Below are 13,401 nucleotides of genomic sequence, written 5' to 3' on the forward strand. Positions count from 1 at the left end.
GTTAGCTTTGAGAAATGCATCTTTAGACAATATAAACAGGAATGCAGGATAATACAAGAATCATGCACCCCAAATGTTCTAGTGGACATTTAAAAATTGTGTATTATTTTTGTGTTTTTTGTCAAACTAGAAAGACTTCTGACAAAAGACCTATACATTTAAACTTCATTCTAAGGTTTCTCCATTTTACATTTTATTTCCCATTTTGACCAACAGATGGCACATAATAGTGAATCAGTCATGAACTGTCAGTGAGGTATTGAATACAACATTGGTGAGCTGTTTTCATCCACCTAACATTTAAAAAAAAAAAAGGAAAAAAAAGTTGTTTTAAAGGTTTTTTTATTTTATTTTTAGGGATGCAGATCTAGAAAGAACAAAAGGTGGACAGTTTTCCTCAGGATAGCAATACAGTAAGTTCTCCCTTGGACTCAGCAATGGAGTCCAATCCAATACACCCACATTGACAGGGCTGAGAAAGATCCTCTGGGATGAAATCATCTGTTGGATGAAAACCCATCTTATGGTTTTAGACTTGTTATTAATCGGGTGTGACATGCAATTAAAACTCCAAACAATGCAATTAGCTTACAATAAAGTTTAAAATACATGTTTTCACTGAAATATTATCTATTTTGCCATTTTTTAGGGATCATATACACACCTTATCAATAATTGTCTAAATCCAATGCTTTACACAACATCGTTCAACAAATAGCTTCAATAACAAACAGTTATTTTGTAGTACATTCTTGTGTATACATTGGCTCTATATAATTTGTGTATATTTATAATATACACTTCTAAATGGCTGAATGGTACAAAGTATACAAAAATTAATATATCCACAAGAGCAGGCACACTGTTTTGTGGATGACACTTTCTCTGTAAAGGCGTAGTCCTTCGACAGCTCTTGTAAATCGCCCTCTGTGAACATCATAACGTGATTGATTGACTGGAGAGCAAAATATTATAGCCTACCTTTATGTAGTTGAACCAAATTTCTACCACACCAATATAATATTCTAAAAATTCAGGCATGTTTTAGTAGCAAACAAATACTAATGTTAGTTATGAGAAATAGGCTACGTGAATGAATTACATAGCACGAACAAACGTCGTCACGTCTTCAGACATTACGTTCAATATTTAAATACAAATGTCTAAAAATGTTCAAATATACAGCATTACTTTCAGGGATAGGCCTAATAAATAAATGAACAGTATGCATATATGACAAACTTAAATAACAGCAGGCCATACGTCTTCTTTTGAACGCAGACCCTTTGCAAAGCAGTGATAATTATTCGCGGGGGACTTGTGATCTTTTTAATTATTCTGCTCTTCATTTTTGTCCCACCATTCAAAATGCTCGAAATCCCATCTTTATAACCCCAGAAGACTATAAATTATCCAACTTTGAGATGAGGGCGACAAGCAGATCTCTTTCATATGCTGGCAGTGGCAAGAAATGTGCAGGGGATAATTGAATGGACCGTTCTCTGGCGAGAAAAAAGAAAGTACACTTGTTATCTTGTGAACTCTCAACATATAAGATAGGAATCTAGTGAATGTCAGCATGAAAGATGGAATTAACAAGAGATCTTTTTATTGTTCTGGAAGGTCATTAGGCTGCCAATTGGGTAATTATGGAAATGCTCTGAATGTTTTCCCCCTTCCGTTATAGGATCTGAGACCCTTCAATCAGCTCATCTCGTGGGAAAGTTCAGCCATAACTGCAAGTGTACCAGCAAAATCAAATTAGCCAAAGATATTTCATTAGTACTTATAGCCGGAGGCATTTGTTAAAGAGAGAAGTTGTGAGACTCACATGGAAGAATTATTAGCTAATGACAAGGGTCATAGCCCACCTAAGACATACACTTGAGTAGACTTAATGAATTGAAGCCATTGATTGCATCGACTCTGGACGTTTGTTCGTGTTGGAAATGAGTTCAGTGAACATCATAATACACAACAACGCAGTGGTTTGCAGCTGTTTATTTGAATATATCAGGATAGTAGCCTACAATTCACGATGTCATGGCATTACTTTTTATTTAGGAACATCAGGCGTACAGGGCATCAGAAACATTTGGCGTAGTTTTTCAATAATATCTCCATATATGGATATGTCTATATTAAGTATTTTTTTATTTAGGGACATTTTATCTAATTTTCAATAGCTGCACTATAAAAATAAAATAAAAAATCCACTAAAATGGAAATCTTGAGTTTGATTGCTACAATAAATGAAGTAAAATAAAATTGATGGCAATGCAGTTATAAGTTCATGGCACTCTTTAGACTATACGTGAATTTAATTACAGCCAAAGAAAACAGATCCGACACTAGGCTAAACAGTGTACCTAAACTATGACGTAAGTATCTGATTAATTTGATTAAAACTATAAATGGGAATGGGAAATGATTACAGTGATAACCTGCAACTTCAATAAATAGCCAATTAGCGATACTCGCGCAATACGGAGCCCCCAAGATATCAATGTGTCTTGGAAGGGTCCCAAGTGAAACCACACTCAATAACTCAGTCCTTTCACGTGGTGGTTATTTTCTCAACCTGAGATTCAAACTGAATAACAAGCATTCATGTCATTAGCTCTAAAGATGCGATGGGTAAAGTGAGTGAAGCATCACTACCAACGACTGATTGAGGTGACAAATAGATTTTACGCGTACAAGTTCACAGTTGTTTGCCTATATAAAGGTAAAATAATCGTATTTTAGGTCCCCCTATAGTAGGGCTATATAATGGCAAGATTATTTTCTGCTGCTTTTGAAATATTTCTGATTAACAAATAATAATATTTGAGGCATCTGACCTTAACCCCCTAAAAAATACGCCAGCGTTCATATTGGTAGTCAATGCCCTTTATCTTCAAAATTGGTTTTCAATATGAAAAGATACAAGTAGCCTACTGAGTCGGAAATATTTAAGATTAAGTAGGCTATCGGATAGTTTTCAGAAAGAAGGGATACTGCGAGACGTGAAAAAGAGGGATGTTGGTCGAACTTGCGTTACGCAGGAAGTTTTAAGACAAAACCCAAATAACACCCTCTGGTCGTGCTAATGTGCTACTTCAGTCTTCATCTAAATAACAAAACGTACAAACCGAGTAACATCACACATGCTTAACTATGCGCATTGACATGTTAATCTGGCTGAAGGCGTCATTTTTGCACCTCGACATCATGGACCAAAAACAGAAATAAACTTAAGAACGTAAACGTTAAGCAAAACATTATAATGCATAATATTATTATAAGCTTTATACTAATCTAAAATCATGCAAGTAGGTACGGGTGCAGTTTTATTCCAGTGATTCACAGTACTGATTGTGTTTTTCAAAACAACAATTGATACCAGAATTCATTATTTAGATTTGAGGAAATCAGATAAAAAATGGTGTCACGGTTACTTACGTGCAGGCAGTTTCATTCTACTTCCAGCTACAGAAAGAGAAAAATAGCACAATGCATAAAAATAATAGAAAACTAAAATAATATCTTAAAGACATAAACACAGCCTACATAATCATTTATTACACGCAAAAAAATATATTTTAAATTCATCAAGATAGGCCTACTTGATGGAACTCTGTTTTGAATGGAAAACAATTTGTTGTTCAGAAAAATGTAGCCTATTTAAATAAAGTAAAAATATTTTACATAAAAGTAAAGAATTTTTTTGTATTTTACACAGAAATATTATATATAAATATTATATAAACATTTTCAAATGCATAGCCGTATTAATCAGTTTTTCTGATTAATTCATTCAGGAATGATCGCTAATTATTCGTCCATTCATTTTCACTAAACTGTTCATTGTTTTTTAAAGTAGTGTTTTGACATGCCGTTGTCATATAGCTTACTGTATTGTATAGGCTACCTACAGAATTATGTTATGTTCAACCGAATTTGCGAGAGAGAGAGAGAGAGAGAGAGAGAGAGAGAGAGAGAGAGAGAGAAACACTGATTTTCTGGTTTGGCTGTAGCCTAATGGTGGGAGCCTGCAGGATGATACTACGAAGGGGACTGTTAAAAATGAGCTGGATCATATTGTTTGACAGAAAGTTGCAGGTTGATAGAGTGGATTCTTCAAGGGGGTGAAAATGGTGAATTCAGAGAGAAAAACGGAGATCCTGCCTTCTGGTGGGTATAGCCTTAGGGAATCACGGTGTCGACCGTAGAAAATCCAATTAAGGATTGCATTTAAATGAAAAGTCATTTTTTTAACCAGAGTATGACGTGGACATTTCCCTTTTAGATGAGAGGAGCAGTTTTCCTGCAAATGGCTCCTTTTTATTAAATCTGACATGCTGATAATGCGGAGTTGATGTAAAATAATTGGCACAATAACCGTAATTAAAAGCGCGCTAACAAAGCCATTAATTTATTACAGTTGTACAAGCTTACCCCCAACTGTGCTTACATAATAAAATTACTACCAGTAAAAGATCAGCCACTTGCAAAATACATTCGATTACAACGAGGTACAAAGTCTTTATTTGATTTGGTTTATTTTTCATCATTGTTAAAATATACATTCAAAATATGACCAAACAGTGTATATACATGCAGCATGTCAAATCATCACGCAGTTTGTCAATTTAGATATACGAGTCATGAGCAGACAGTTAAAAAAAAAAAATTGTTAGAAACAATAGAAATGATTATTGTATTTTATTTTATAAGATCGTGCAAGGTGCTTATTTATTAATGTATTCAGATAAGTCCGTGCATAATTAATAGTCTTATACCCTTCAAAATATATTTGCACTAATGCGAGGCATCCTTATAGTTCAAGTTCAGTTTTCATCTGGGTTACATCCTTTCCTCTGCACATCCCCTCTTCCCTGAATGGACACATTTCCCATTACGCCCTTCAATTTTCCCTTCTATCTCTTTTATTTCAGCGATTTAATTAGGCATAAATTCGATCCTGCTTTGCTATTTGTGAGCTATTTGTTTCTGACCTTGCTGGGTAATTCATTCAGCCGCTGTATCCGCACCGTCACCGACTGTGCCTGCGTCTCATAATAGGTTCATGCTGGAAAGAGTTAGCTTATTATTCTAAAAGGTTTTGTCGGGTTAAGCCGTGCATGTGTGCTTAAATGTACATTTCATTAACAAACTGCGAAGGTATAAAGCCGGATTTATGGAGCTTCAAAAGATCACAGAGAGGACGAATTTGATCTCCTTTTGGGCGATATCATCCGCGATGTCTTTCAGTGCGCACTGACTCGAGATATATGGTCTTTTACATTTTAAGCCGCTGACAAAACACTTCATCATTCTGCAAAGCGCTAAAAAAAACGCAAGGAAACAACCGGTCTAAACATGCATATTAAACAATAGCCTAATCACAATTAGCCTAGGCCTCTGATCTAAGGCTATAGCAGTAATAAATCAGCAGATATTTGGAGTTTGTTGAATTATTGTTGAAGTGGGCTAAATTCTAAATATTTATCTACTAAAGTAACATATAGAATATGTAAAAACTATTAATCAATTGCGTAATGAGAAGAAGAACAATTTTCCAAAGCAAATATTGGCTTTAGGCAGCGTAAGATGGTGTCTTCTTCATCCTCTAAGTAGCCCGTATTGATAAACGGGACATCACACGGGCCACTGTCTGTTTGCCTGAGCCCTTCAATACCATTAATAACAACACGATTCAATTAATCTCCTTTATTCACCATGCAAAAACAGCTTCAAAGATGTTGCACAAGCACGCGTTCCTTGGAGAATTAAAAAGGATGGTAAAGGTAAAGGTCGAGGTGAAAGGTTGTGGCCTATTTGCAGATTAAATGTCATCCAACAAAAACAAGTATAGGCCTACTGAAAAATATATAGGCTAATAGTCACTATTTATTGAGTTCACTAAATATATAGGCTATATATACTACAAATAAAAGGTTATACGATAAATAATATGAATAAAAGGTTAATAATAATATTAATAATAACATTTATTAATTAATAATAATATTAATATTCATAAAGTCGTGTTTAACAATAATAATTAGTTTAAGGCTAGACATGGCAGTAGCCTACGTACACGGTTGGCTATTTTGAGAGCAGCGCTGCAAAACCTGAACCAAAAACAGAGATAAGCGATTCACTGAAGAAATATCGAGCTTTACTATTTCTTTTCTAACAGTTTCGTAATTCTGACCGTTAAGAAAATGATACAGCCTTTTTGTAAGCTCTAATTGAATGGTGGTGAGAATAATTGCTTCGAGCGTCGATTACATAAGGCTTTATTTTCATTACAGCAGGGGTTTATTCCAAGCTGTAGGATCGATACGACGTTGTATTACTTGTGGTTAAATAAGTGATGAATATAACCACAGAAAATTGTTTTCTTTGCATCGACAAAAAGGTGCAATCACGTCAATGTTTAATCTCTCAAATATTCGGAGAAAAAAAGCATTCAACAAACCACAGATAATTAAACCTTGCAGCTCCCGTGAAGCACAACGAGACCGAGAAACATTTTCTCACACGATCCTGGAAATGTTAAAAAGAGTTTACTCCCTCTCCGCTTTCTTTTTCTTGGGAATATCCCACATGCGTCGCTCACCTGTGCGCGTGTGAATGGCTCCTATGCATTTACCCGCGCGCTCATTTCCTACTTAATTCATATGTTAACACGTGCAATGATGAGGGTCGTTAGCACCTCTACAAAGATCTTTACTTAGAGATTTCCATTGTTTTTGTACTTATTTCACACGTAACAAAACCAGTGCTAACGTCTACAGAAACATTCAAGCGAAAGCTAAGTTTAATTCTCCATAAAGAATTGAATTATAAACCGTTTGTTTAATCATGCAGTATTCGAGCACACAATATAAATAAATGACAAGAGATTCGATTAACTTAGCTGTAGACGTTTTCGTTCAGCAGCTTTCAATATAGGCTAATTGGCCTGAGAAAAGTTAAGTTTGCGTTTAGCGCGGGCGAGTGAATGCGCGTCAGCTCTGGAGATGATTTCAATCACGCAGGCCGATTTTCTCCCCTCCGCCACCGCTAAATGGTCTATGACGGACGAACAGAGGCGATGTTACTGTTGTCCCCTTTGTTGACAAATCCATGAAACAACTTCGGCTCAGCGGTATAACAGCGCGACCTCTGACGTCGGCGGGTCACGTGACGCGGCTGATAGTATATCTTTAAGTGAAAAGTAATCTATCAGACAGTCCTTAAAGCCTGCTTTTCAACGCATGTGTCATCTTGACTCCTCGGTCCACGCTTAAGTTTCGAGGAAATACACTGGAAAGGAGACGAGGTGTAGCCTGCCTACAGAAAGAAGCCTTTAGACTGGAGAAATATTTTCTAAAGTTGAAGTTTTCCTGGCAGGCCGGCCGGGACTGACCTGCATTTATAGCCACTGGTCGTCATCTGATCTTGGGTTGCTCCAGCAGTAAAGTGAGCGGTGATGACCCTGTCTGGAGGCACCAGTGCCAGCAACATGTCCGGTCAGACCGTACTCACAGCTGACGATGTGGATATCGACGTGGTCGGGGAGGGCGACGAGGGGATGGAGCGGGACAGTGACTGCGAGAGCCAATGCATGCAGGACCGGGGAGATGAGGTGGAGGAAATCGAGGTGAAAGAGCCCGGCGACAGTCCATGCGAGAGCGCCGGCGAAGGGGAGTCCAAGGGGGATGCTCAGGAGAGCTCCTCCGGTTCCATGACAAGCAAGCCTAAGAACAGTCTGGTGAAGCCGCCCTATTCGTACATCGCCCTCATCACCATGTCCATCCTCCAGAGCCCGCAGAAGAAGCTGACGCTCAGTGGGATCTGCGAGTTTATCAGCAACCGCTTCCCTTACTACCGGGAGAAGTTTCCGGCCTGGCAAAACTCCATTCGCCATAACTTATCCCTCAACGACTGCTTCGTCAAGATCCCACGGGAACCGGGCAACCCGGGCAAAGGCAACTACTGGACCCTCGACCCCCAGTCGGAAGATATGTTCGACAACGGTAGCTTTCTGAGGAGGAGGAAACGCTTCAAGAGACACCAGCCGGACATTCTCAGGGAACAGACCGCCCTCATGATGCAGAGTTTTGGGGCATATAGTCTTGGGAATCCTTACGGACGCCACTATGGAATTCACCCGGCCGCCTATTCGCACCATGCTCTGCAGTACCCGTACATTCCCCCGGTGGGTCCGATGCTCCCTCCGGCGGTGCCTCTCTTGTCCTCCGCAGAACTGAACAGAAAAGCATTTAACTCTCAACTAAGTCCAAGTCTCCAGTTACAACTGAACAGCCTGAGCACCGCGTCGATTATCAAATCCGAGCCGTCCAGTCGACCATCGTTCAGCATAGAAAACATTATCGGGGTTTCCAGCAGCTCTACAAGCGCACAGACTTTCCTACGGCCGCCTGTGACGGTGCAGTCCGCCTTACTGAGCGCACAGTCCCTGTCCTTATCCCGGACATCAGCTGCCATCGCGCCTATTCTCAGCGTCCCGTCAAATATCATCTCTGGACAGTTTTTACCGACAGCGTCCACAGCAGCGATATCTAAATGGCCTTCTCAATGATAATCAGACTATTTTTTTAGACATATTTTAAAGACGATACAGCACGAACTATAAGGCAGCACTGAGACAATTCGTCCGCCCCAATGTAGCCATGTAAAGACTTTTGAGAAAAAAGAAAATTCATAATCAAAAAGGAATGCTTTCAGTACAGGTAATGTTTGTAAATATTTGTACAAAGAAATTAATTTACATGTTTTTCTTTCTTATTTCATTTCGTTATAATTGAGTGAGCTTTATTTTTTTCTCTCCATATTTTGTTTTCATCCTGAAAGAAGTGATTTCAAGAATGTTTTTCCCCTTTGTTTTCCAATATGAAATATTAAACTGTTCTTATTGAAAGACTGAAAAAGTATGTTTATCAAATTTAAATATATGTAATCTATGTAGCAATATTGTGTTGTAAATCAACTTCATTTGTTAATAAATATGAAAAAAAAAATCCAATGCATCTCAGACACAATCGATTTTATAAAATCAAACACATTCTTTCTAAAATTACAGGAATGCAACGATGACACCTGCAAACAAGCATCAAATTTGAAACAAATCCAAACGTATAAATTATGGTTTTAATTCACATAGGCTATATGTGATTTAAAAAATAGCAGTTTCATCTCAAAATAGAATAAATGTTAAAACAATAAATCATTTTAGTTATGAGTGTTTGAAAAAAAAAAGTAAAGATAAAAGGAGCTTATTTTGAGACAGTAAATTAGCAAATAACGCATTTTGAAATAGTCAAATAAGCCGTTATTTTTTTAATTTAATAACACGATATCTTAATGCAAAATTATAAAAAAAATAAAAAAATAAAAAGACATTTTATTTTACTGTGATATTGTGAATACTACAGACCAAACGTTTAAAAAAAAAAAAACAGCTTCTCAGTTTCTGGTTGCAAAACAACCAGTTAGCCGTCTATAAACTTGCATTGAAGATAATCTTCTACAGAAATAATATACTAACAGTGAAAAAAATTGAACAATAATTACAAATTAAACTAAGCTTAGGCTACTTAATTTTACAATTTCGACACTGATGTTACAAAAATAGCAACATTCTTTCCTAATAAAAAGGTCAATAGCCGTCGAGAAACTGCCGTATCCGTTTACAAGTGAAAATGAAGGCGACCTAAAAATGTTTGGGAAGTTGTTCCTATTAAAGCAACACTCTTTCACAGTTGTGTCAAGCTAATCAGTTCTACTCAAACAGCAAATGGTAGATAGTGTGTGGCGCACAAGAGTTAGTGCTATATTTAAGTGATACCCATGGGAAAAGAAAAATAGTCCTCTTCTTGAATTCACTTTCAGACCAAAGACGCTGCTGACACTGAAACTCTGAGAGGCACTAACAGGGGGCCTATTCCACAACTGTCTCCTTATTCCTTAAAATGGGATAAATATTTGTAAGCACATTGTTCTGATGCCTTCCTGTCACAGTGGACTTTGACAGCACATTCCTACAGTAATATATAGCTGGATTTCCTAAAAAATTAGTTCGACGCTATTTGTTTTCGTTCTCTTTTATCAGGAATGGTTATTATTTTTAAGATATTTACTAGCACAGCTCATAGTCAAAAGTAACATTCAGCTAAACTTTATTAAATAGTTTATCAAAGTTCATAGCATAAACGAAAATTGGACTTAAAAAAAAAACCAGCCAAATTATGCAGGCAAATTATAGTAGGCTATTTTAAAACATCTGAAACGACGTTTAGAAAAATATGACCTGAAAAATAAAGCCAGAAAAATAAAAACGTGATTGAAATGATCCAGCACATCAGATGATGAGGATATGGGTGATGTCTTTAGCCTATCACTGGACAGAGTCTACAGGAATAAATTAGCCAACATCAAATAAACGACTGCTTTGCTAATGGGAGCACTAATCTCGATGCCTCTACAGTAACCGTGGTCATATCTCAAAATACAGTTTATTTGCATTTGTTGCGGGGATAATGATCGCGCACGTGGATCAGATGTTATTTGTTTTGGACTAGAGATACTGTGAAATTGTTCAGATTCAACGGGTTTTAATAGGGGATCTATTTCAAGGACGGCTGGTGGGAAAGAGTTGACTCTTTAACGAGTGCAAGGTTAACACATCATGCAAAGAGTCGCGAGACATATAGGCCTATTTTCTATTAGGCCAAACAAAAATAAAGAAATAAAAATTGCCTGAATAAATAAAGGAGACGTTACGCTATGCAGATTTATAAATTATGCATGCAAGGTTATGTCAGTGATCAAGTTATTAGGTTTTTAGCAACAAGCAAGTCAGAATTTTGCTTGGTAAACTATCCTTTTACGGTCTGTCGCGTTACATTTAACAGACTTCAGACGTTTAAGAGCAACTGTTTTGAAACTTTCTATTTTTCTTGGCGTGTGAAACACAAAGGAAAAGCCCTTGCTGAGCATTTTGAAAGTGACAAGTGGTCGGACGCATTTCTGGGTAAACAACGCTTTGACCTTTGTGGATCCACCTGCTCTCGCGCTACACAGGTGTAGAGTCCCCGTGTTCCCCGTCCCATGCCTTACACTCATGCTTTTATTAGATGTTACACTAAGGATTATTTTTCTATTTAGACATAGGCCTAATTCTCTTTTCTTTCAAACCTTTGACACACATAAATAGATGTTTAAACATTTTAAGCTTAGCAGAAAAGGGATGATTACAGTCTCATAGAACTGAATGTGGGGGACTATTTCAAAATACTTGCAAGCAAGCAAAAAAAGAACAGCCCTGATTTCAAAATCACAATATGAAGCCATATAAGCATGTAGGACCACTGACAAGCCCAGGTAGCCTATCTCCTGGAGCACATCACCAACAGTAAATGTGGATACAGTGGTTACTAAATATTTAAAAGGTGCAGAGACGAAGCAGTAAATGACAAAGATGGCAAACAGCGACATTAACATGTCATTGAGTGCAATGTGACTAATAGGCTCCTTACTGTAATGAAAGTGTCATTGCAAATCAGAACTTGTCCATGGTTATCATTTATAAATATTTGATGTCCCTGCTATAAGAAGCTGTCATATCCAGCAGCTCTTAAAGTGAAAGAAATGCTAATGATTACACCAGATAAGAGTTGAGGAACTCAAGTAGGGCCAGTGATTGTAAAGAGAGCAACAACCACAATTCAGAATTGACTTATTGACAACCTTGCAAATGCTCTCTAACCTAAATTCAAATCTATAAGACCATGCAGGTAGGTTTACCGATGCTATCTGTTATCTTAGATGAACAGGCAATGTTTGGGTCCAAGAAATAATAAACTAACAAGCAAATTGCTTTCCATTTTTATAAAGTTATATTGTCTAAACTAAGTTTATTTTATGTAATGATATAAAATTGTTCGGTTACCAAGGAAACAAACATAAGCAATGCTATGGTGAGCATATTTAAAATAAAATAAAAATCAATTTCAAACAATTGTTTGCTTCTTTAAGGCATTATAGATAAACGAAATGTGTGACAATTAAATTTTGAATTGTTTAAAATTGTCATTTGTAAATGAAAATAGCTTGTTATGGGATAGCTATATTTATCACATGAGTGATTCTATAGGCTAATTGGAGATACATTTCGTATTTCAAAAAGTTAAGGAAAAAAACGTAAGACTTACAGAAATTCTTCCCATATCTTATTGACAACATATTCAATTTTAATAATTCAGTGCTTGCGAAACACAAGTTACATCCTTTTTTTTACTTTTACCCAAAAAAATATTTCTTATATTGTTCGTCAACTCTGTTACTGTCAATTCTGTTACATACTGTCAGCATTGTTACTCTACTTTGGTAACAGAGTTTGATGGTAACAGAATTGACCCTTTTAAACTTTTTTAGCCAAAAACTCCACTTGCTAGCATAAATGCTAATAGCATATGGCACTAATGACATCGTGATTAAAAGACTTTTAAACAACCCACTGTGTGATCAGTGACAAATTCTGTTTTCATTTTGATATTGTGGTAACAATTTTGACGTTTTACAAAATAACTTTTGTTGCAAGAACTTTTTAGATCAAAATATTTTTTCAGAGAGAGCACATACTTTTCAGTGCTTCAGATCTTATCAGTTAGGGAAAGTGACATTTCCTGTATCTTACATTCCTGTATCCTGTATTAGTATTTTCCTAAGTCTACAACATTAAATTCAAAGGCAAAGTAAATTCAATGTTGTAGAATTAGGGGAATACTGACTAGCCTATTCAGGACAACAAGAAATCATGATTTTCAGCTATATAACTTTTTACAGAAAATGTTATATTTTTATGGCCTGTAACATCTTGTGATACATGACAATGCGAAACAAATTATTTAAATGATAAAAATATATATATATATATAATCACTTGAAAAAAGCAGAAAAAATGATGACTTTGGACACCAGATGTAACTTCCTGCAATTAGCCTATAGAATCACCCTGTTAGCCTATCTCTCGCCCAGTATTGATCTAGGCATTTTTTGGATAGTTTAACATAAACACAACAGTTATATATTTTAATTTTTTCAATTTCTTCATAATCTAATTCATAGTGTTCATAATTAGGTAAAAGGCCGTTCGTCCAGCGTCTTTACCTGATGATGTTCCATTCGTCCATTTGATAACCGTCTATTTAGTCAGGACATCTAGGCAACATCTTTACTTACAGCCTACTGTATTTGAGACAGGATGGGGTATTACTACCAACATTTTCAGGTTTTGATCAGTCCATGGTTCATATTTGTAAACCAGACAATAGGAAGTAGACCTATTTAATCAATTCAACCCACTGGCTAATGTATTGTGATGTCATCACTAGGCGCCACTCG

General features: G+C 36.5%; 1 protein-coding gene and 1 long non-coding RNA gene across 2 annotated transcripts; one reads left to right on the forward strand and one right to left on the reverse strand.

Moving 5' to 3' along the window:
- Positions 1-328: 328 nt before the first annotated feature.
- On the reverse strand, positions 329-13,331 carry LOC309473843. The gene is made up of 2 exons (XR_014197104.1): positions 13,168-13,331; positions 329-3,471 (listed from the first exon to the last, which is right to left on the reverse strand). It is a non-coding gene; the product is annotated as an uncharacterized lncRNA (long non-coding RNA).
- Positions 6,020-9,024, forward strand: foxd3 (forkhead box D3). Its single transcript, XM_082136046.1, has one exon. The coding sequence runs from the start codon at positions 7,466-7,468 to the stop codon at positions 8,576-8,578; it is 1,113 nt and encodes a 370-aa protein (XP_081992172.1). The 5' UTR covers positions 6,020-7,465; the 3' UTR covers positions 8,579-9,024.
- Positions 13,332-13,401: the final 70 nt, after the last annotated feature.

The sequence above is a fragment of the Leuciscus leuciscus genome, assembly GCF_965113295.1.
Source record: "Leuciscus leuciscus genome assembly, chromosome: 14".
Classification (NCBI taxonomy): domain Eukaryota; kingdom Metazoa; phylum Chordata; class Actinopteri; order Cypriniformes; family Leuciscidae; genus Leuciscus; species Leuciscus leuciscus.